The sequence below is a fragment of the Amphibalanus amphitrite genome, unplaced genomic scaffold (genome assembly GCF_019059575.1).
Source record: "Amphibalanus amphitrite isolate SeventyFive unplaced genomic scaffold, NRLGWU_Aamphi_draft 000123F_arrow, whole genome shotgun sequence".
In the NCBI taxonomy this organism is placed as follows: Eukaryota; Metazoa; Arthropoda; class Thecostraca; order Balanomorpha; family Balanidae; genus Amphibalanus; species Amphibalanus amphitrite.
Window position 1 is genome coordinate 444,098 of NW_024881618.1, and position 25,299 is coordinate 469,396.

General features: G+C 49.1%; 1 protein-coding gene across 3 annotated transcripts in view; it reads left to right on the top strand.

Annotated features, from left to right (window-relative positions):
• The window catches only part of LOC122381602 (V-type proton ATPase subunit H-like), a 41,848-nt gene extending 21,507 nt beyond the window's left edge, over positions 1 to 20,341 (top strand). For all 3 annotated transcript variants that reach the window (XM_043365964.1, XM_043365963.1, XM_043365962.1), the window contains 9 exons: positions 9,310 to 9,505; positions 9,913 to 10,128; positions 14,213 to 14,418; positions 14,774 to 14,858; positions 15,121 to 15,299; positions 16,909 to 17,041; positions 18,734 to 18,828; positions 19,101 to 19,214; positions 19,537 to 20,341. In XM_043365964.1, the coding sequence (XP_043221899.1) occupies positions 9,310 to 9,505; positions 9,913 to 10,128; positions 14,213 to 14,418; positions 14,774 to 14,858; positions 15,121 to 15,299; positions 16,909 to 17,041; positions 18,734 to 18,828; positions 19,101 to 19,214; positions 19,537 to 19,618 (1,306 nt within the window). In that variant the 3' untranslated portion in view covers positions 19,619 to 20,341. The remainder of the gene's footprint in view (positions 1 to 9,309; positions 9,506 to 9,912; positions 10,129 to 14,212; positions 14,419 to 14,773; positions 14,859 to 15,120; positions 15,300 to 16,908; positions 17,042 to 18,733; positions 18,829 to 19,100; positions 19,215 to 19,536) is intronic.
• Positions 20,342 to 25,299: the final 4,958 nt, after the last annotated feature.

Sequence of the window (25,299 nt, forward strand, 5' to 3'; positions counted from 1 at the left end):
GGCGGCACCTTTGACACCATTTACGTAACATTTAGGAAATGACATGTCTATGCAGTTGTAAATATCTGGGATCTAAGTAGGTATGCAAGTCGCTGCAATAGGTATGATTTTCTATTCTTGATAATTAAAATAAATGCAACGCATAAACACTAAACAGGTAAGGCACGCAACGATAAACACGAAGCTATTAACCAAACAGATCTCTTTTTTAGAGTCATATTTTTCCCAGGTTTTATGTTTGTAGATATAAAACTTTATCGGAATTCACTGGGAACATTCACAAGAACATTGCGTATGCAAGTCCAAATATTTCGGCCAATATTGTTTGGCCTTGGTCACTGGACAACTACAATAACCCTATAAGTATAGCTCACATTGCAGCAATACCCAAAATTCTAAATTAGAATCACAGACAAAAATTCAAATCCCTGCGCGCTATCAACCACGTAGGAGACTCCAAGTTAAGAAAATCTAGATACACTCACTATTTCCTATCAAAGTATGCTGTAAATTTAACTATAAAATACATACAAACACACAGACAAGATGTTATACACAGAACACATTCGGCGTCATTAGTTTTTAATTCAGTCCACTCATACTACAGTGATGAGAGGAACGAATATCATCTTGCGTTTTTTAGAGGCAAATCCCAAATTGGGCTCAGTGCGAATTTTCCAACATCTCTGTTCATATCTGGATCCTTCTCTTTTATTTCGATGGCCTCGCGCACTGTCCTCTTCCTCCAATCACTGACATAGGCTACTGTTCTTGCCTCCAAAGGGCGCATCTGACCAGAACACTCACTTGCGTGTCGTGCCGGTGCCGATTGAAATCTCCGATTTCAATCGGCACCGATTTCAATCTCCGATTTGAATCGGCACCGGCACGACACGCAAGTGAGTGTTCTGGTCAGATGCGCCCTTTGGAGGCAAGAACAGTAGCCTATGTCAGTGATTGGAGGAAGAGGACAGTGCGCGAGGCCATCGAAATAAAAGAGAAGGATCCAGATATGAACAGAGATGTTGGAAAATTCGCACTGAGCCCAATTTGGGATTTGCCTCTAAAAAACGCAAGATGATATTCGTTCCTCTCATCACTGTAGTATGAGTGGACTGAATTAAAAACTAATGACGCCGAATGTGTTCTGTGTATAACATCTTGTCTGTGTGTTTGTATGTATTTTATAGTTAAATTTACAGCATACTTTGATAGGAAATAGTGAGTGTATCTAGATTTTCTTAACTTGGAGTCTCCTACGTGGTTGATAGCGCGCAGGGATTTGAATTTTTGTCTGTGATTCTAATTTAGAATTTTGGGTATTGCTGCAATGTGAGCTATACTTATAGGGTTATTGTAGTTGTCCAGTGACCAAGGCCAAACAATATTGGCCGAAATATTTGGACTTGCATACGCAATACAATCCCAGTGAATTCCGATAAAGTTTTATATCTACAAACAGATCTCCTTTCTGTAGAAAAGCAACGACTCCCGCGCGATCCGAACACACGACAATTCACAGACCAGCCCGATGTCATACCACAGCGCCACGGATCCGCGGGCTGACCTGGCCCGGCCGGCTGCAGTGTCGATAGGTCGCGACCCCATGGCACCGCAGCGCCCAGTCTGCGCTTGGGTCACTTGACCAAGCCTCGGGCGAGGTAAGTCATGTGACCGGTTCGAAGTGAGGGAACCCACACAGAATCCAGTAGTGAGTGAGATACGGAGCCCCGGGGCATAACCACGTGCCTGTAGTTAGGGACTTGAACCACCAGCAGGGTCCCGAGGGCCGAAGTTTATACGCGGACAATATAAATAAAGTTTTTATAGTCTATATTCCCTATAAAGTTTATATAGTTATCCTACAAAGCTGCACTTGTTTGTGGGCGAGTGGCTGCTGGCGGTGGTGGGTCTCGTGATGATGTATGATTGATGCGTTTTATAAGCAATTAAATAAATAATCAGGACACAAGAGACTGGCCAACACAGAAGTGAGAGCAGACTTTGGGTTTGTTGCTTTTCTCACTCTTTTTTTAGCGGGATAGGGGTTGTTTTCCATTGCCGCGCAGTTCTTTCAAGCACTGACGGATTTGTTCAGCCACAGCTTGGCTACGGGCAGGGGAGAACGAAGGTCGCGAGGTCGTTCACTGGCGCTTCGGAGAAAACAGCTGAGTGCAGTGGTTGCGTGGCGCCGGTGGTCAGCGAATCCCAGCATCTGACAGAACCAAGGAGCTGTTCGTGACCGTTTCTCTCACTCTCTCTCTAGACCAATGTCAACGGCCAGATATTTCGACCATTGTGCCAAGGCCACAGGTAGAGTTCGCTAACGGACCACCACGGAGGGTTCTTGAGAATATAGAGATAATATTCTGATAAAATTAATGTGAAATATTGCCATGAATGGGCTGCAAAGTGCCGACATGGACCACAGCCCGATCTAGCCGTCAAGGTATTCCATATTCTTCATAACATAGTTACAATAAACATAGTTATAACATAGTTATAATGAGCCTCGTATTAGGCATACTATAAGAAAGGGAGAAGGAAAATCAGGAAGGAAATTTCGAATAAGTATGAGAGTGGTTCAGATGTTCAGAGATTCTGAGGGCAAGGCAGAAGGATGCCGTGTTTTGAAGCTGCACCGGCAGTTTTGTAGCCTATCCGGATGAGATGAACGGCATGGCATCGCTCTGGCACGGTTCGTCGGAAAGTCAAATCATTCACAAAAGAAACGGCATATATCATTCGAAAGCTGACGGTGGGCCGATGCCATAAATGTGTTTTTATCGAAATCGTTTGATGGCCTTTTTCAAAAATTGTGTTTTTGTAAAAACGTAATAATTCTTTATTCAACCAGCTGTCCAGGACATTCTTAAAAGCATATGCATGTTTGTTTCGTTTTCCAGTGAAAGCTGAATGCCAAAGAAACAATATGTAGCAATAAAATATCCTCAAATCTTAATAAGCGCTTCTCACATCCGGCAACAGGACGCAATCACACAACTGAGCGTCACGATGGATCAAAGTCATCCACACAGACGGCGTGAAATGACCCTTATCGACTCGCCGACCCACCGCTACACAAGGATGCAATTGGGGTTCACGACTCACGAGTGGCCATAAATACCGAAAAGGCCCAAATTTCAAGTTCACCTTATCGAAAAAATCGTAAAATGGCTAGTCAGGCAAATGTTTGGAGTGTCTGAAAAAACATGATTTTCATGTTTTTTGTCAAAACCGGCCTCGTGTATGATTGTCAGAAGTCGTGACATTTTCTATGTCGTAAAATGACTGTCAGATACTCGCAACTTCAAACGCCGCTAGCGTGCGTTCATTTCATACAAATGGCAAAAAATATTTATGGCAATGATCCACAAAGTCTTCTGCTTTTAATGCAGGGTCACAAAAAGCCGTATCTCTTTTGGTTTGGCGTTGATCTAACTGTTTGTCATCACATTGCAATCGCAGTTTTTTATTTAAAATATTTGCTTTCGTTTCACCTACAGCAGTTTACACAGTGTGAGCCCGTTAGTGCGCCATACCATAGCATTCCCTAATAATTTCTGAGCCGTACTGTGAAAGAATGAAGGCGCTAGCACAGGGCTGACCGGCGCTACTAAAGTTTTCGTCCGTTGCGGTCGGGTGCCGCGGCGCGATGGTCGGCCCGGGCGGCCGCGCCGCGGGCGGGCGGCCACAGCGGGGTTTCGTCGGTGCATCCCTCTGCTGTTCCTAAGCGAAGTGTCCTAGCGCCTCGCGACAAAAACCAACGGATTGCTCTTGACAAGATCTCGCGAGTGAGCATATTACTTTTGAGTTAAAGGTAGTGTGCCAGCTTTCCTGGACCGTATGGAGTTAATGGCCCAGATAAGGAGAACCGGATTTTTAGAACTTATCCATACCTTCAAAACTCATGGAAACGTCTTAAATTCTTCAAATTTTGAGTACCCCAGTGCGAAATTCGCCCCGACGGGTTGTCGGTCGTACCCCAACCACATTTCACACCACTATGAACAATAAATGCACACACTGAAATCGCTATTACCGATATGCTCATCCAATCAAGTTTCGATAAACCCGTTCATCATCATCTCCTGCGGTTTCGAACACGCCTGTTAGGTGGTGCGGTAGACCGCGCCCAAAGCCAGGGCCCCGGTAACGTGAGGTAGCCGAGTCGGGGCAGCGTGCGCTGACCCAAGCCGGGGCCGCGCGTCCTCCCGGTGTCATGTGATAGCCCGGGGCTGCCCGCGGGGATGCGGTAGACCGCGCCCAAAGCTGCGGCCCCGGCTTGGGTCAGCGCACGCTGCCTTGACTCGGCTACCTCACGTTACCGGGGCCCTGGCTTTGGGCGCGGCTTCTGCTCATACTTTGTGGTGCGGTGGTGGTGCGTCGGGCCGCGCGCTCTGACTTCGGCCAAGAAAAATGCGTCAGCTGATTATTGTCATTTCTGCCACTTGCGTGTGGTGAAATGGGGTCATAACTTAAGAGACGGCTTTTTCATATCAATTATTTTACATAAAATCATATTTCAAACCATAAATAATGTTCGACAGCCAAATAAAAGAAACAATACCAATACAGGCTTACAGTTTAAGGCTCGACATTGTGTTGTCTACGATTAGACAGCTGATAACTCATTCCCGTACGTCGTAACTCTATAATGACCTTTGCTTATTGTCACATGTGCGCCGCATTCGCGATTGTTGCCGACGCCTGTTTGCAGGTCAGCCCACTACAGTTGTTATACATATCGAAAAACCGATAAACTTTTAGGCGAAAAAGGCACTATTCCAGGCCCATTTTTGATTTTCTTTGCGATATTAGGTAAAAACAGAAGCTTCTTATCCTAGGAGAAATAAAATGGGAAATCTTTCAAAGGTGGCACACTACCTTTAAGGTCAATATTTGACCTACTTATAGCAGGTCAAAGTTAAACGTCTGTCGAAATTGCAATCCGCGGTGAAAGCAATCCGCCCGGACTGCGACACCCGACCGCAACGGACAAAAACTTCAATAGCGTCGGTCTGCCCTGTGCTAGCGCCTTAATTCTTTCACGGTGTGACTCAGAAATGGTTAGGGAATGCTATGGCGTGGTGCACTAACGGGCACACACTGTGTAGACTGCTGAAGGTGAAACGAAAGCAAATATTTTTTAGTAAAAAACTGCGATTGCAACATGATGACAAATGATTCGATGACCGCCAAACCAAAACAGATGCGGCTTTTTGTGACCCCGCATGAGAAGCAGTAGGCCTTAGGAATCATTTTAATGCATAATTTTTGCAGTTTGTACTAAATGAACGCACGCTAGCGGCGTTTGAACTTGCAAGTATCTGACAGTCATTTTACGACATAGAAAATGCCACGACTTCTGACAATCATACACGAGGCCGGTTTTGACAAAAATATGAAAACTATGTGATTCAGATGCGACATTTATTTGGTTAGCCATATAGTGATTTACTCGGTTTGGTAAACTTGACTTTTTGGTATTTATAGCCACTCGTCAACCCCATTTGCATCACTGTGCGCTAGGTCCGCCTGACCGGCCACGGAATACGTTCGAGTCTCGTGTGTCATATTTGTTTGTTTAACGATCCATATCACTATCAAAGTTTTTCAGGATACCGGTGAAGAAAGTTAATTCTTCTGCTAGATTGACCTACAACATGCTTTAACTTACATTTTCTTATACAGGTTTTGCTCCGTCCCGCTGCGCTCAATGCCCGCGCGGGGAAAGTTAGCGGGGTTTCACTGTCAGAGGTTATACCAGTGACAACTGTTTGGCCCTGCGACCGGTCGAAGGTACCCCGCCCCGCCGGGCGCTACCCCCACTTCTGACCAGTTGAAGCCGATACAGCCTCTGACAGCTCAGCGCGGCCAACTCTTGTTGTAGGTATGGGCATAATGCCTAGCTGAGTTGAGCAAAGTAGACAAAAACAAATGCAACTTCATACATGATGTGAAAATGACAGAGCAATGAATCTTCCTCTCAGGTATCCTGAACAGCTTAAGTACCGACTTGAATTGTTAAACTAACAAAAATCACGTCTGTTTAGTAGGGCGACAGCCGAACGTCTCTTCTGTGGCCCGTCAGACAGCTGAGAGCGCCGGGTCTGCGCGTCGATAAGGGTCATTTGACGCCTTTGTGTGGCTTACTTTGATCCGTCGTGACACTGAGTTGTGTGATTGCGCCTTGTTGCCGGCTGTGAGAGACACATCTTAATATTTCAGAATACTTTTTCGCTACATATTGTTCTTTTGGCATTCAGCTTTCACTGGTAATCGCAAAAAAAACATGACTATGATTTAAAGATTTTCCTGGACGGCTCGTTGAATAAAATAAAAGATTTTTACGATTTTACAAAAACGCAATTTCTTAAAAAGGCCATCGAACGATCTCTATATACTATACAGCGCACTTTGGTGTATGTAATGACTTTCCGACGAGCCGTGCTGGTTCAACCGCCAACGCATTCCACCTATAAAAATAAAACCAGCATAACGCCTTTTGGGGCGACTAACGGAGCGAGCGAGAGGGTGGGCCTTGCACGTGCGAAATCGCGAGGGTATCTCCAACTGACTTGTGCAGTGTGCACAACACCCTACTAACCGGTGTCTAGCGATGTGCCAAATTTGAGCACAATCGGCCCAGCCGTTCTCGAGATCTGGAAGCGGCACCCTGCACCTGCGGACGTGCAAAATGGGCCCCAACTGACTTTTGCACGGCACCCTGCTAACCGGTCCCTAACCGCGTACCAAATTTGAGCGCAATCGGTCCAGCCGTTCTCGAGATCTGGAATCGACCCCTGCACGTGCGCACGTGCAGCAGCACCCCAACTGTGGCACATGCAAATGCATTGCCTAGTGGGTGTCTACCTACATGCCAAGTTTCAGCGCAATCGGCCCAGTAGTTACCGAGATATTGCAATTGTTACAAAACTGACACCTCTTCGCTTTGCACGTGCCACGTGCATAAGGGGTCACCCACATGCATCGGAAATAGTCCAATGCTTGGTAGAAGGAATGAAACTACCCTACAAAAATTACCGCATGTAAATCGGTCAAGTGGTTGCTGAGATAAAAGCATCGCAAAAGCGTGACCACGGCCGGCCGGCTGCTCATACTCAGAAATGTCCGTTATTCTACGTAAGACTTCGCTCGCTTCGCTCGCTCCGTAATGAGTGGTAAGGCGGCCAGCGCAGCGCGGCGCGTCCCTGACCCAGCCCAACGCGTCTGTGCCGAGCGTGAGGCCAGAGGGATATACTGTACCGCTGAACCTGGGTGTGAGGCGGCGCAGTCTACCGCTCCAGTCAAACGCTGGGCCGTCGGGGGGCGAACATCACTTAGTAGGTGAGTGTACATACTGATCCTGGGCGCCTCTTGTCAGGGCCACTGGGCGCCAATATTTCAGATCACGTAGCGCCAATGAACGGATCCTGGGAGTGAAAACTGCGACCGAAATGCGGCAAAATATAATATTCATTAAGTTATGCAATTATTTTGCAATACACCTAGGGATTCCGTCTAACATTTACCTCCCACTTGGTACATAATAACATACTCTTCTGAACTCGTGCTTATTCATGGCTGGATTTCGTGTCACAGGGCATGTAAAAAAATATCTGCTGCGGTTGGGATCTCTGTCACAAACTACCCAATACGTTTTCAGTCGCCGCTCGTCCACGTTTCTCTGGCTACCATCCACCGATGGATAATGGGAAAGAGTGGTTCCTAAAATCGTCATCGACGAGAGTCGAGAGATAGGCCTGGAAACTTAGGTGAAACTTGTTTTGTATCCAAACGTTGGTTGTTTACCTTTAAATAAAAAGGGAGGTAGGTAGAGATAATTTTAACAGACTCTGACTCCGAGCCGGTATCGGAGTCGAGGGATGCCAATGAACCGACTCCAACTCAGACTCCGATCAAAACTGCCGACTCCAACTGACGCAACCCTACGCAACTAACAAAAAAGATCCACGATGCGACTATGGCGCCCATCCGGGGCGTGGCGCCCAATTATGACCTGCAGCCCCTCCCCAGTGAAAATCCTGGATCCGCCACTGACTTGCAGCCATAATCTCTGTTTGCTTTTTGATTGACGTTGTTGTTTCCTGCTGCGTATCGATCAAACGCAGGGTGACGTGTCTTTATGCGCTAATTGTTGGCTGATTGGTTTGACAGTCGAGTTAGGCACGATCGTAACGTAAACGGCCCCGTGTACCGGCCATCAAATGTCGATATCGGGTGTTACATTGCCGCACAGGCAATGGGACTGCTGAAACTAGATTATTTGAAATATCAAAAGCGTGTCACTTGGACTGCGTACTTGGCGAACAAACTGAGACAACAAGGAAAATCACAACAGAGCAAAGATCCTTGATATACCCCGATGTCGTGGGAAAGCGTATCTGCATAGCGTATTTTCTCTTCAGCATTGATGAGGCTAACTCGCTCGTGGCTCCTCTAAAGCATGTCCATTGATTTAAAAAGCATGTTCCTTCACGTTACTGAGTAAGTAATTTAAGATGTCATTACGGAGCGAGCGAAGCGAGCGGAGTCTTACGTAGAATAACGGAAATTTCTGAGTATGAGCGGCCGGCCGGCCGGCCGGCCGGCCGTGGTCACGATTCTGCGACGCTTATATCTCAGCAACCACTTGACCGATTTACACGCGGTAATTTTTGTAGGGTAGCTTCATTCCTTCTACCAAGTATTGGACTATTCCCGATGCATGTGGGTGACCCCTTATGCACGTGCCACGTGCAAAACGAAGAGGTGTCACTTTTGTAATTGTTGCAATATCTCGGTAACTACTTGGCCGATTGCGCTGAAAGTTGGCATGTAGGTAGGCACCCACTAGGCAATGCACATCCATGTGCCAGAATTGGGGTGCTGCTGCACGTGCGCACGTGCAGGGGTCGATTCCAGATCTCGAGAACGGCTGGACCGATGGCGCTCAAATTTGGTAAATGGTTAGGGACCGGTTAGTAGGGTGCCGTGCAAAAGTCAGTTGGGACCCATTTTGCACGTGCGCACGTGCATGGTGCTGCTTCCAGATCTCGAGAAGGGCTGGGCCGATTGTGCTCAAATTTGGCACATCGCTAAAGACCGGTTAGTAGGGTGCCGTGCACAAGTCAGCTGGAGGTACCCCCTCGAAATTTCGCACGTGCAAGGGTCACCCTCTCGCTCGCTCCGTTAGTCGCCCCAAAAGGCGTTATACTGGTGTAGCACATCAGAACATTTGTGTCGTTTCTGCGGCAGTGTTGTCTGTCTCTAAATCTCCCCGTCCGCCGTGCCCCCCGCTGCCAGGTCGCAGATGATCAGCCAGGAGGACTACAACTTCATCGTGGCCTACGATAACGTGCTGAACGACTCGGCGAAGCGGAACGCGCTGGTGCGCCAGCAGAGCCAGCAGTGCGCCAAGACGTTCCTCAACCTGCTGGGCCACATCGCCAAGGACCAGACCATCCAGTACCTGCTGGTGCTCATCGAGGACATGCTGTCGGTCAGTGACGCCGCCGTCCTGCAGCGGTGCTGGTCCTGCTCAGGACGGTGCTGCACAAAGGATGGTTATTGCAGTTGAAACGCTGTATCTGTAGGTATATGATGTGCTCACCGCTAGCTGGCATCTGACTACTCATTATTTTACTTTCCGCAATTTACTCTTTGTTGTAGTCCTTTGTCCGGGTTAATTAAACTCGCCCGAGTGTTTACTTCCGCAAATGGAACACTTCCGATTTTTGTTCAGTCATATAAGCTATCAATGGGTTCCGTTTTCATGTAATAGCAATTGTCTTTTTCATTATTTTCCTGTGATCGCTGAATGGCACAAGTTTCGCCGAAATAACTGTACCCATAGGCCTGAATGTTTCCTCGTCATCCACTACATTGTATTGCCCATGCGCTCGCCAGGACAAGGAGAACGGCCGCGTGTTCCGCGAGTACGCCCAGCAGAAGGGCGAGAGCGTCTGGGCGCCGTTCCTGACGCTGCTGAACCGTCCGGACGACATCAGCGTCAACCTGACGGCCTGGATCCTGGCGCGGCTGGCCTGCGACGGTGGCCGCCAGATGGAGGGCTCCGACCTGCAGCTCTACATCACCTGGCTCAAGGACCAGCTGCGCAAATCGGTCAGTGGCCGTGCGTCAGGATTGGCCAGCTGGTGACCAACGCTGACATCGTGCTTCTTTAGGTTGCTTTGAATATTGACACGCTTTTGATAAACCTTTCACTGGACATGTTTTCTCTTTCTTTTTCTGTCTTCTAGTTCATCGATGCATAGAATATGCGCACATGCATTAGCCATAGCTATGATTGTGTGACGTTCAAAGTGATGCACATCTGTCAATTGGCGGTGGAAGCAACACGTCCCATGATGCTTATAGCCAAAAGTCTGAGAGTTATTTGTCGTACTGTCTGTACAGGAGAACCAGTACCTGCCGACGGTGGCCCGCTGTCTGCAGCTGATGTCTGTCTGTCTGACTGTGTGTACAGGAGAACCAGTACCTGCCGACGGTGGCCCGCTGTCTGCAGCTGATGTCTGTCTGTCTTACTGTCTGTACAGGAGAACCAGTACCTGCCGACGGTGGCCCGCTGCCTGCAGCTAATGTCTGTCTGTTTGTCTGTCTGTGTGTACAGGAGAACCAGTACCTGCCGACGGTGGCCCGCTGTCTGCAGCTGATGTCTGTCTGTCTGTCTGTCTGTACAGGAGAACCAGTACCTGCCGACGGTGGCCCGCTGTCTGCAGCTGATGTCTGTCTTCTGTCTGTGTGTACAGGAGAACCAGTACCTGCCGACGGTGGCCCGCTGTCTGCAGCTGATGTCTGTTTGTCTGTCTGTGTGTACAGGAGAACCAGTACCTGCCGACGGTGGCCCGCTGTCTGCAGCTGATGTCTGTTTGTCTGTCTGTGTGTACAGGAGAACCAGTACCTGCCGACGGTGGCAGCTGATGTCTGTTTGTCTGTATGTCTGTACAGGAGAACCAGTACGTCCTGCCGACGGTGGCCCGCTGTCTGCAGCTGATGTCTGTTTGTCTGTCTGTGTGTACAGGAGAACCAGTACCTGCCGACGGTGGCCCGCTGTCTGCAGCTGATGTCTGTCTGACTGTCTGTCTGTACAGGAGAACCAGTACCTGCCGACAGACATGTGCTTGGATCCGGAAAAATGGATCTGAGATCCGATCCCATGGATCCCGATCCGAGATCCATTCAGATCATAGATCCAATCCCTCAATTTTGTCGAGAGATCTACTGGGATCATAGATCTGACCCTTCAATTTTGTCGCTAGATCCACTCGGATCATAGATCTGACTCCCCAATTTTGTCGTGAGATCCATTGGGATCATAGCTCATAAGTGCTCAAAATGTTAACAACTTTCTTTCATAAGAAGTTATGAATACCAAAGTATGGTTAGAAACAAACAATATTATACAAAGGCCATATTAGTAAAGGCATCCAGTTACATTATACAGAATACAAAATAAAGGAGGCTCATGACTGTCACAACTTAAAAGAATTGAGTGACATGAAGATTGTTCACATACCAACAGAAAAGTTTGCATTAACAATTAACATTGACATAGAGGTAAGTCAAAGTAATGACTAATGAACAATACATTACTAGGTACCTACCACATCACAATTCATGTTAGAATCTACATAATGATATTGATAACTTGATAAGACAATCTTGCATTATACAACCATGACAATGAGGCTTTCCAGTTTCCAGCTCAAGCTAACACAATTGATTGATAAACAATAAAAGATGATACTGACACATGTGGTTTGGTTAGGTAAAGGTATTTCAATCTATTGAAAGAAATATTTGATAAAATGAACTGAGATATAAACCAAAGCATAAAAATATTCAACAGCCTGCGGAAGCGATGGGAAGCGAAATATCAATTGTAATGGCCTTGGATATTTACCGTAAAATGATTATTCAGTATCTAAATAGAACTCGTGACGTCATTTCAAATTACAAATGATCTAAGCGTTCTACCTTCGAGTATAATGAAAATCAGTAAAAAATCAAACTGGAAATTCAAAAGTCTGGAGTTTTTCAAAAGAATGTTCATTTTTTCTGCCTCACATAATTTTACGATACGATTGTTTGTGAATATCATCTTTGTAGCGTTGAGTTTAATGACGTAAACGTAAGCTGAAACGGTATTACATGGCCTTGACCTGGGCCCTGTTTCACCGGTGATAGCAGCACGCTGCTTTTACACGTGTCAAATTGGGTTTCCATGGAAACATCAACAGGCCCATTGCTCCAACACTACCACAAGTGTGACGTCAGCTCGCGCAATTTGATAGCAGCGTGGTAGCAGCGTCCCGTGAAACACCGCCCCGGGTGCGCGCCTTGCATCTTTATTTTATTCACTTTTCAAAAGAATTACAATATCTTAACGTCATTAGTTTGAAGGGCCTATTACGGGGAATCTTTTGGAATCATTACGGTTTTAGTCAAATTAAGATTTATCATTGGTCAAACGATAATGACGTAATAAAACAATATTACCAAAACGTGAGCTGTGAATTTCGTTTGTCTTTTTTTGGGAGGCTCTCTCATAACGAAAGCACACAGCATGGCACCACGCGTGGCACGATGCCAAAAGTAGGTGATCTGAAGAAGTTGCCATTTTTGAACTTGTAATTTTATGGAGTTCTATAGCCTTGAATTTTATTAGGAAAGTATTAGAGGTTGGTTGCTATTCTTACTAAATCGAAATTGTGTTGCACAGTGACTAATAGCTCATACGAACATTCTGGATTGTGATTTCATACCTGGCAGAAATGGATTGCTGGATTATTTTTAACAAAACTGACCTATTTGGCTTCCAGGTTTGTTTTCCTAACATCTGTCCATAGGCGGCGGAACAGGGGGGGAGGGGGGGGGGGGCACCAGGGTACAGTGCCCCCATAGATTTTGGCATTTTAACATTAGCCCTACTGGCGTTGCATGGAAAGAATGGGACCAAAATGAAAATCTGCAGTGCCCCGCTGCCACTGCCTCTGTCTGTACTGTTTGTTCATTGAATTAAAGTGGCTGTAGCTTGTTGCTCAGATTGTCATCAGTGCTGTCATGAAAAAGTTACAATTGGTCACAAAAAGTAGCAATGTGCATGTTCTTGGTTTATTTTAAAGATAGTACAAATGTTGTTGATTTAAATTCAAATTTAATGATGATACCTAATGATTACAACTGGTCTTAACCATGTTCACAAGTGACAATTCTCAATTGCATTGCACTGTAAGGTGTACAATTATGTAGGATAAGGGTTTCATTGGCTACATGTTGTCGTGAGATCCATACAGATCATAGGTCCTCCACAAATTTTTGCCCGCTGGATCCACAGAGATCATAGATCCGACCCCTAAATTTTGTCGAGAGATCCATTCGGATCATAGATCCAACCCCTGAATTTTGTCGAGAGATCCACTCGGGTCATAGATCCAACCCCTCTATTTTGTCGAGAGATCCACTGAGATCATAGATCCAGCTCTCGGATCCATGCACATGTCTGCCTGCCGACGGTGGCCCGCTGTCTGCAGCTGATGTCTGTTTGTCTGTCTGTGTGTACAGGAGAACCAGTACCTGCCGACCGTGGCCCGCTGTCTGCAGCTGATGTCTGTTTGTCTGTCTGTGTGTACAGGAGAACCAGTACCTGCCGACGGTGGCCCGCTGTCTGCAGCTGATGTCTGTTTGTCTGTCTGTCTGTACAGGAGAACCAGTACCTGCCGACGGTGGCCCGCTGTCTGCAGCTGATGTCTGTCTGTCTGTCTGTGTGTACAGGAGAACCAGTACCTGCCGACGGTGGCCCGCTGTCTGCAGCTGATGTCTGTTTGTCTGTCTGTGTGTACAGGAGAACCAGTACCTGCCGACGGTGGCAGCTGATGTCTGTTTGTCTGTATGTCTGTACAGGAGAACCAGTACGTCCTGCCGACGGTGGCCCGCTGTCTGCAGCTGATGTCTGTTTGTCTGTCTGTGTGTACAGGAGAACCAGTACCTGCCGACGGTGGCCCGCTGTCTGCAGCTGATGTCTGTCTGACTGTCTGGCTGTACAGGAGAACCAGTACCTGCCGACGGTGGCCCGCTGCCTGCAGCTGATGTCTGTCTGTGTGTCTGTGTGTACAGGAGAACCAGTACCTGCCGACGGTGACCCGCTGTCTGCAGCTGATGTCTGTCTGTCTGTGTGTGTGTACAGGAGAACCAGTACCTGCCGACGGTGGCCCGCTGTCTGCAGCTAATGCTGCGGATAGACGAGTACCGGTTCGCGTTTATGCGTGCGGACGGCGTCAACACGCTGCAGGCGGTGCTGAGCTCGGGGGTGAACTTCCAGTGCCAGTACCAGCTGGTGTTCTGCCTGTGGGTGCTCACCTTCAACACGGAGATCGCAGAGACCATCAGCAGGTGAGTGACTGTCGCCCGGCGCAGAGTTGCGAGACCATCAGCAGGTGGTTATTGACCTGCCGGACAGCTGTGATGGGGTGGCAGCGACGAGACGCACCGTAGGACAGTGATCGCACTGACAACTGTGACGTGACTATTTTAACTAATATATGCCTGATGAGCTTTGAGCAATGTATGCTGTTATCTTGAGGTAGTGGTAGATTATGTACAAGTTATTTTTCAGTTGCCTGTTCACCTATTGCTTTTTTATGTCGTACGCGGGCGATCGGATGCAGTGTTTGGCTGTCCGTCTGTGCCCGTCGGTTGGAACCTGTTGGAGCTGCTGTAAGTGTAATTACTGTCTGACCCCGGTCAGGTACAACCTGGTGCCGCTGCTGGCCGACATTCTGATCGACACCGAGAAGGAGAAGGTGGTCAGGATGTGCGTCGCCACCTTCCGCGTGAGTTCTGGACACCTTGGACTGTGGCTGCTGGCCTTCATTGGTGTGTTTCAAGGTAGTTATGATGATCTGCATATTTTACCGTCTGGTTAGCCCGCCTAAGTTGTATGTGTCGTGTTTCTTTGAGCCACAGTACCGTTATGTGAAGCGTATCCAACCATCCTCGGCTTCCACAACTTATCCACCCTGCTCTGTGGAGTTCCATCGCTCCTCTGCCACCCAGGCTGTGATAACGTATCCCTGCCCCATCCCTCTTCAACAGAACCTGGTGGACAAGCCCGAGTCAGCGTCGGTCTCTCGCGAGAACGCCATCCAGATGGTGCAGTGTAAGGTGCTGCGCCACCTGGAGCTGATAGCGCTGCGCTACAACACGGACGAGGACCTGCGTGCCGACGTCGACTACCTGACCGAAAAACTGACACTCAGCGTGCACGATCTCAAGTGAGTGGGGCGGAGATGAGGTGTGGGGGAGGGGAGGGGTTTGAAGCTGTTCCGGGGATGAGGGGAAGTGAGTGGGAGGATGAAAGGAGGACTGGGTTGGGTGGGTGATTGGGTGAGTGAGTGAGTGAGTCCGTGTATGTGTGAGTGTATGAGCGCGCTTCATGTGGCCAGGACGTGGGACGGATGACTGGACTGCCGGGGGGTTTATTACGAGCGAGCGAGCGCAGCGAGCGAAGCGAGTCTTTTCAATATAACGGAAAAATATGAGCGGCCCGGCCCGGCCCGGCCTGTAACGCTTTTGAGAGGCTTATATCTCAGCAACCGCTGGACCGATTGGCCTGCGGTCTTTTTTGCTGGGTAGCCCCATTCCTTCTACCCCGTAATTGACTAGTTTTGATACATCTCAGTGACCATCGTGGCACGTGCCACGTGAAAAGTCAAGGCTGTTCAAGCTGTTTTGCAAAAGTAGTGATTTTGAGAGGCCCATATCTCAACAGCCGCTTGGGCGATTGTCTTGCGGTAATTTTTGTAGGGTAGCTGCATCCTTTCTACCAAAGATCGGATACTCTTGATCTATGTGAGTGACCCCCACTGCACGTGCAAAATGCAAAAAGAAGAGGTGCCAAATGTGTTCCCATTTCAATAACTCGGTAATTACTGGGGCGATTTCGCTGAAACTTGGCATACAGGTAGGCACCCACCAGGCAATGCATTCCCATGTGTTGCGGTTAGGGTGCTACTGCACGTGCGCACGTGCAGGGGGCGCTCCCAGATCTCGAGAACGGCTGGGTCGATTGCACTCAAATTTGGTACACGGTTGGGGACCAGTTAGTAGGGTGCCGTGTAAAATTCAGTTTGGACCCCGTTTGCACGTGCGCACGTGCAGAATGCCGCTTCCAGATCTCAGTAACGGCTGGGCCGATTGCTTTCAAACTTGGCACACCGCTAGCGACCGGTTAGAAGGGTGCTTTGCACAAGCCCGTTGGAAGTACCCTCTCGCTCACTATCTCGCTCGCTCGTTCTTCGCCCAAATGGCGTTTTACTGGTAGACCGTCAGCGGTTGGCACTTCGGTGGTCGGTATTGGTGAGATCGGGAGCGGGTTGAGCTCTGCTGGCCATATAATTGAAACTGAACTCTGATGTATCTTGACCGGCCGGAGCCCCCGTAGACTGTGAGCACCATGTGCAATCTGAGTTGGCTCTAGCGCTCAGAAACTGTCAGTGAATGCCCACGGTCCCCTCCAGTCCATGAGCATTGGACAGTCAATGGCCCGTAACGAGAGCGTTGTAGCACTCTGTGTGTAACTGTGCTTGACCGCTCGGAGATTGGCAGCGGTACAAATCGGTCAGCCTGACCTTGACCGTGGACTGGTGGCCGGCCGGTCGATCATCTGTAATCATGACCATTCGTCGGCGTGTTCGTGCCCATACCAGTGAATACCACCGTGACTATAGCTGGCCGTGACCGTGACTCGGTGCCCTTATCTTTCGGTGTCTATTTGCGTGAATGCGATTCAAATGAGGGTGACGTGTGATGGTAACAAGCGTCACTGCGTGTGCCGGTGGTTTATGACGTATGAGGTATAACTGTCGTCGACTGTTCCTGCAGCTCGCTAGACGAGTACACCACCGAACTCAAGTCGGGCCGGCTGGAGTGGTCCCTGGTGCACAAGTCGGACAAGTTCTGGCGAGAGAACGCCAGCCGCCTCAACGACAACAACTACCAGCTGCTCAAGATTCTGGTCAGTCGCGGAGGAGCGCAGTCTGGCCTCCGATACTGAGTTGTCCCGCGATCAGGTTCACATACAAATTTGTGCTTGAGCAAGCTTTTGACTATTAAATGCTCACTTGTTTCAGTCACTCATGTAGTCAGAAGTATTAGCTGCTTAGATGTGTGTACAGGGTGTAACGAAATTATCCGGACATCTTTCTTCGCGCTGTAATTAAGAAGCAAGACATTCTGATATTTTCCCTTTTGAATTATTATATAGCCACCTTTCATAAGAGCGCAGGTACACATTTTTGGAGCATTCCAGCCACTGGATTTTCCAGCACAGTGGGTTTCATATAGAGTAGCGCCTTACTAACCTGTGCCCGCAGTTGGGCGGCGCTGGTGGCGGGTGTCCCCTCATTCATCTCCTGATGGACAATAGTCCATAATATATCGATGGAATTGCATGGGAACTATTTCCAAGCCATAGCCCTTCAGCCCAGAAGAACAAAAAGGTCCTCTCGGCATCACTTCTCATTCTGCTAGGGACTTGAAGGTGGTGCGCCGCCCCGTATGAAGACTGCGCGGCTTGAATCAGGCATCAGTACACGCACAGAAATCGAGCCATCCTGTGCCGTGTGGTTGAGTGGCTCCAACCAATCGCTAGCCAGGATGTTGCGCCGGTAATACTCGTCACTGATAGTGGTTTTCTGTGTCGTCATGAACAGCTTGAATATTACACAGCAGCTGAACATGCTCCAGGTCTTAATATTGGCCGGATGTTTGACGCCGGCGACGGCCGGCACATTCGAGCTGCTGGCAGCCCACACATGGCCGAATTGACGGTTCAACGGGTATCGCAGCTCGAACAGCTTCCCATCCGACCAGGTCACCTCATTCGTGTCTTCCTTCGACCAGTGGACACGCCCTGGCCTGAAGCCAAAGGTGGTGGACTGGTTGTTTTCCCGTCAATTTCATTGTCTTTTCCAGTTTGAAGGGCAGTAAAACCAAGCTAAAGGGCGGGTAACGGTGAATTATGATGTGGGACCTCTTATTATCTGCCTTGGTAAGAATTCGAGTCAGTATGCGGATTAATTGGTGCCGTTTCCTTGTCGCTATCTTGACAACTCTCCTCACCACTTGGCAAAGGGCGCCTTTTGCGATCGAGGCCGGGCTGAGTCTGCCACCAAGTCCCAGCTTATTACGCCTCAGGCAGATGTGCTACTGGCTGCTGCTGATGTCCAGCTGCTGACAGACCAGCTTCTGGCTCATGCCACCATGCCACCAACACGTAGCCTTACTACGAAACGAGAGACTGTACTCCTTTCTCTCCACTGCCTTAAACGAAAACTATCAAATGAACCCGTCGGCGACTCGACTCTTACTCAGAGCAAGAGTCATTTCGCAAGGTCAGGTCACTGCTGAGTTGAGAGCAGATACCAGAGGTATGCATTCATCCAATTTTCCAGCTTCTGACATTGAAAGAGAAACTGTGCGAGCAGATATAGCGAAAAAATAGATGTCCGGATAATTTCGTTACACCCTGTAAGTTTTAACTACCCCTTGAAAGCAAACTTGTTTTCCTCCAAAATTTTAGGATACGCACGATGAGCCGTGTTCGTTTTTTTTCTTGTCCACTCAACCCTTCACCACCCCGCTCCCCATATCTGTCGTTACTGACCAACCCGCCGGTCCGTCTGACCAGTCCCTCTGTCCTTCACAGCTGCACCTGCTCGACACCTCCAAGGACCCGCTGGTGGTCAGCGTGGCCTGTCACGACATCGGCGAGTACGTCCGACACTACCCGCGCGGCAAACGGTAAGACGACAGACACAGCGGTCGCTCCCACCAACCGCAGACCATCTCTTCTCGCGTACCGGGTGCCGGAGCGACTCGAACCCAGGCTCTCATAGTCATGCCCTACGCTCGGGAGTGAGAGTCTGGGCTCGAGTCGTTCCGTGGATTCGTTTGTTTCTCAAATTCTCTTTTCCCTCAGATTCAGAATGCATTTGTTCCTCGAATTCGTTTAATTTTGTTCATTTATCAAGCAAAATGTTCATTCCCCAACGTCCCTCTCTCGCTGTCGGCAGCGTTCTGGAGAGCCTGGACGGAAAGTCGCGTGTCATGGAGAAAATGCTGTCGGATGACCCGAATGTGAAGCTGTGCGCCCTCCTGGCCGTGCAGAAGATCATGGTCCACAACTGGTGAGTGACCCGCGCGGCGAGAGCGAAATTCGGATAGGCGGCACGGCGGAGACGGGAGTCCGTTTTTCGCGGGTTTGTCTTTGGATTCGGTCGATGTTCTGGCTCGTATGGCGACTTCTTTTGAAATGATGCGTGGTGACTTTGTCGAATTTCTATTTATTTACATCAAAGCGCAGTGAACTGCTTCTGTTGGTTTCTGTCTTGTCGAGTGTTTATGCCTGCATAGTGAGCATACTCACTGGCGTGTGTCCGAATTCGAACCCTGTCTCCGTCAGTCACTCCGCTGTCTCCCTGACTCTGACCCCTCTTCCGACTTCCGCAGGGACTACCTCTCCAAGAAGCTGGCCAAGGACGAGGCGGAGGCCAAGGACAGCCTGAAGAACCCGCTGGGTCCGATCCAGTAGCGCCGGAGCCAGCGCGGCGCGCGGTGACGGCCGGACCGACGCCACTACCGTTCAATGAACACTGTATTCATACCGCTGTACTATAGTGTGTGAGGCCGAGACGTGTGCGGATTGGGAGCTGATGATGGCGAGCCGGAACACGCGCTGGTCTTAGATGAGTGATTATCGGGGGGAGAACGGGCCGAGGACGGCGGCGGCGCACTGGTCCCGAGTCTGAGCCCTCCTCCAGGCTCGGAGACTGGTCTGGGCTGTCCAACTGCGGCGGGAGAGGACTGGTACGGACTGGGAGGACGGGGGCGCCGCCGCCGACCGGCCGCCCGCTACTGAGTGCCTTTCCGTCTGGCCGGCCGGTGGGGGCGGCCCGCCGGCGATCGTGTCCGGCCGGGTGATGGATGGTGTGCCAACGCGTTTTGTGCCTCATCTTCGAATCATGTACACCGACAGAACATAGCCGAGCTAGAGTAGTGTCCGCGTGATACGGGCTGAATCGGTTTTATAGGGGTTTATCGGGCCGAGAGAGAGAGAGAGAGAGACGGCGGGCGACATTCCACATTCCAGACTTCCTCGTGTGACTGGCGTGCGTTTATCAGGGACGGAAGGCTTCGATCACAGCCCGATTGTTAATTATAAACCGTCCGAGCTCCAGCAACAAAGGAATGCGTGTGCGGGGTGAGAGCTGTACAATATGAACCTGACTGATGAAATATATATATATTACTCATATATCTTATAGATGTGTTTTACGCCCCTGAGCGGGTTTCATAAAGTGGAATGTGATTACCTATATTTACCTTTTATATTAGTTGGCGCAAATAATTAATGATGAATCGATAACCCAGGCATAATAAGTCATCGATAATGATAACAAGCTTAGCCCGTATAGGCGAGAACTCGAAAAAGGCGAATGTCGACACTCGACACCTCAACAATTACGTTTACGACGCAAATCGTTTCAGACTGTTGGCGTGGAAAGTGACATTTACTATAAACGTTGACGATGGTATTAATGAAAAATATATGCGACGAAGTTTCAGAAGAACGTCAATAACGTTCTTCAATAAAAGTAAAGGACAGCAAGGACTTCGCAGTTTCCAAAAATTGCGATGGTGTCTTCCAAACGTCGTTATTGACGATCTGGCCAATTGTAACGCCCGACGTAACCGTCGTCATGGGTTTGCCATGGGCGTCTTAGTCACTACATGGATTGTAACTGTTGCAAATGCGCTCGTTAAAATTGTGGTTATTGACGCTTTTAAAATCGTCATGAGCCGTTACAATGCTATTGACGTCCTAAGATGTTGCTTTGGAATATTCGCATCGCCGTTTTCCGTTTTTCCATGCTTAGGACATTTAACTTAATGTATAAATAAATGGACAGAACACGTTATGAAACAAACACATTGAGCCCCTATTCGAAAAACAAACGATACCCTGACCTTGATCGAATTTTACTTGACCTTTGCACCGTACCCTTATCCAGTTTGGTCCTAGTTATACATATACGACGTGGCCGTTGGAATGTCGTTTCTATGAACGTTATCAAAGTGAGAACGTTATCGAACGATACATTGATTCAATGTCATCCAGACTATGCCGTGAATCTCTTGGTGACGGTACCTCGGTTTACCTATATGCCGTCTTTATCCCGGCTTCTTCTGTCTCCTTGTTCATTCGCTGAGACCGGTGATCGCTGGTGGTCGGTTTTTGGCCCGCCCCACCCCGGTTGGCGGTTATGACCGGGTGTGTGTGTGTGAGGGGGGGGGGGGGTGCGTGGCTGGGCTGCCTAATGACCCGCGGGGCGGCTCGGCGGTGTCGGCGCCGGCGGCCATTTGTTCGTGTCTCTGCCGTCGGAGCGCGCCCGGCCGGCGCGGCGCAGAGGCATCTGCCGGCGCCTCTGGGAAGCGGCCTATCGACCTCGGCCGGGCGGCCGTCCGGCTGTGAGCCAGCCGCCAGCAGCGAGAGACGGCGCTCGGCTCGGGGCGGCCGCCGCGCGCCGCAGACATGACCTGACGCGGAGCGGGCGGCGCTGGAGGCGCGCGCGGCCGGGACGGAGCACGGAGCGGCGCTGGAGCACGGCCGGGACGGCACACGGGGCGGCACTGGAGCACGGACTGAGAGGTGAGCACCGGGGGGCGGCTGGGGGAGAGCCGTCCCCGTTCCGGCTGCGGCGAGTGCCGCCCACCAGCCATCAGCCACCTTCTCTATCAGTGGTCCTCCTCATCTTCAGCATCCCACCGCTCACCGCCCACAGCCCACCATTGTCTCCATCGTTACCTATCGCCCGATGCCATCGCCCGCCTCGCATCGCTCGCTGCTTTCCGATGTAACGAGCCGCATCCAGAGCGCGAATGTGCCGCCCACCCTAATGATCTGTGATTGCTATCGTTTATAGACATGACGCGGCGACCGTGTGAGGGCCTCGTTATTACTCCTCGGGGCCAGGAATATCACATTTCCTGCGCCGTTAACGATTACCACGACACTGTTCGTTCTCTGTTGTGTATGAAGGATATGGCTGTTCGTATGTTAGGCCCTTTTAATTTTCGTCTTAAAAAAAATTATTTAAAGGTGATATTTAGGTACATAGATAATGTTACGAACACGCTCTTATTTTTGTAATGTATGCGGTCAAATAAAGGATTCAGCTTCCTCTGCTATCCGCATTGCAATGCGGATAGCAAAGGAAGCTGCTTTCCATGGAAAGCAGCAAACGAGTTATTCTCTTTCCGTTCAGGTCAAAGATGATCACAGCTAGTACTGGATCAGTTAAATATTTTCCCAAATTCGATGTTTTTTCCAACAACATTGCTCCTGCATCACAAAAGTGACTCTAGAATAAAAAAAACATTAATAGTACCTAATAATGATAATAATGAATAATTACCTCTTATGATTTTGCTTATGAATATGATCGTTATAAGGATTCACAGTTTCGCCCCTGGCGGAGCTAGCGCGTCGCGGAAAAAACGAGCATGTGCACCGTTACGAGACGCAGAAATTGATACCTAATTTTAAGGTCCTAGGTCAACCGGTCCCCTCTGAGGTCAGGTCAAGTGCCCCAAGGTACGATTCCGTTTTTTGGTGAATAACTTCGCAAAAACGGCCGCAGAGCCGCGAATTTTTGTTCACCTTGCTCAGGTGCGTCGAATGATATACTTTTTGTTTGGGTCAACTTAGGGCGTTGACCTCGGGTCACGGTCAGGTCAGCGCCCCCAGGTCACGAACTTGGTCGAAGGAGGTCGTGTTTTTATCGTTCGATTCGGCAGGTCTTCCTGAGTCCATTGGTGACTTTACCGAATCGCTAGCTCAATTTGATCGGGAGTTATTGACGAAAAACTAAAATGACCCTAATGACGTCATAATTGACGTCACGCAAGACCAACATTGCAAAAGTGACGCCTCGAACATTGCAAGGAGTGCATGAATTCACGATTCTGTGTGCTTGAGATAGTTGGAGATCGTTCCCGGCGCCAGAATAGCAGTTTTCATTTTTCCCCATCGACTTATAATGGAGAGGTCACGAAAATGACCTGACCTCATATGACCTTTAGTAAAAATCCGAGATATACAGGTTGTGAGACTCTTAATGGATACTAGGTCCTGCAAGTTTTATTTCCCTGTGAAAGCTCCTCTGGCAGTGAGGGCGTTGCAAAGTTGCGACATCTGAAGACCGTGCAGAGGTTCACTTATGACGTCATAGGTCAGTGACCTGACCTGACCCGAAAATGCGGTTGGTGTCAAAAGATCCGACTTGAATCAAAGGTCAGGTTTGCTAAGTTTCAGCTCTCTATCGCCACCGTGTTTGGAGCTATCGCGAAAAAAACCCTATGGGGGGCCCCTCTCGGCCGGCGAGGGTTAAGTCTCCGTTTTGCCTTTTACGGTAGGAAATAAATGTACCTGTACCCAAGATCCTGTACCTACCCGGGGCTTTGGATTCGATGGATTTTTTTGTGAATCCGACTCCGACTCCGACTCCAACTCCGAGTTCGACTCTGACTCCCACTCCGCAGCCTTGCCTAAGCCTGTACGAAACCCTTGCCCTGAATGACTACGGTCAATAATTCGTGGGCTACAGACATGTTCCATACGATTTTAGCATCTACCTTGTATGACCTTGACCTCTAGACGTATCAATCGCCACCAATTATCTCGTTTACATTGCAGAACTATATGCGAAGGCCAAAAACTGTAACCAAATCACAAGAACACCGATTGCGATCGATTGTTAGGTATCTGACATACCTACCTAATATCTACCAGATAATACCTACCAGATGACCGATCGGAAAGAAAACGACAATACCTAATAACCTAACTCTATTCAGGTTTCATGTAGGCATGTGCAAATGTAAGAATGATCGCAAAACTAATTTTTCAGTAGGCTCCTAAATGTATGCCTGTTTTCTTCTGACTATGCAATATAGGTACATGCATATTCAATCAGTGCATCTATTTATGCATTCGAGATCGATCGTTATTCATGACTAGAGAATAGAGATTACTTATTCGCACTTAAAGGTCAGAATAAATAGGCATTTAAGCCTGAAGGCACCTTCAGGCTGACATTCTAACCGCCATCCTTTACGAGTTCGGTGCACTGGGGAACCATGGCTGGGCGGCACCTCGACTGCGCCCTTCTCGACTCTGACAGGCTGGCATTTTGTCTCAGAATGTCGGCGGCGACAGGAGGGCGTGGGACCGAGTAACCCGCGTGGCGCGGCCCCTGATCCCTGCGCACCGGTCGGCAGCGGCGGCGTGTGCGGCGCTCCACCGGAGGCGCCGCGGCCTGCACCATTCTCTACACCTTCCACTGGTCCATCCTGAAGCATGGCACTCCAGCCGCCCGTGGAGGTGGGTAACGGGAGCGAACTGACGCGCTCTGGCATAGTCGGCTGATGTGGAAGAAAGCGCTGTTGGTAGAAAACCCTGCAGTACGTGCCCCAAAGGAGTTTCAATTGCTTTGCTTTTGCTTTTGTTTTGCTTTTGCGAAAGAGCGAATGTGCATTTTGCAATGGATTCCCTTTATGCAATGTGGACCATGTGAATTTTCTCATGGTATCCTAATCGATGGGTAATTCTGATGCTGAATTATCTTACTACATACCACATTATAGCCTCATGCCTCATGCACACACATTTCTAATGTCCATTGAGTGAGTACTGAGTAGGCATAGGCTGACGGCCCTTAGGCTGCGCCGCGCTACATTGCTGTCTTGCGGCACAGTGTAACTTCCAGGCGCTTATCACTAGTGCCATCTAGCGACTGAATGTGTAACTTCTGCGGTACAGCATATATTCAGGCGCTAGCACTAGTGCCATCTAGCGAGCGCGACAATAACTTCGCCATGTTTCGTGCTACGCGATGCCGGACCGCTTCTTCCCTGGGGTTTTTAGTCACTCGCAACTCACATATATAGAGACTGTGAATGATTGAATGTACGATAATGTGCACTGTGCGCGTCACAGTTGGCGACACGCTCGGATAGCATAACATTGCCCCCAATGTGGCTTGCTTGATGCTTATCATCGTTTAATGTTTAGTGTTGACAGTAATAAGAACAAAAATAGCACACCGACTTTCGCGTTTTACGCTCCCTTAGAAAATCCCAATGTAGGTTTACGGTGGTACATTTCCATCGCGCCTTCTAAGCTCCACTAATGCCTTTTTGTGAGGCTTTCCC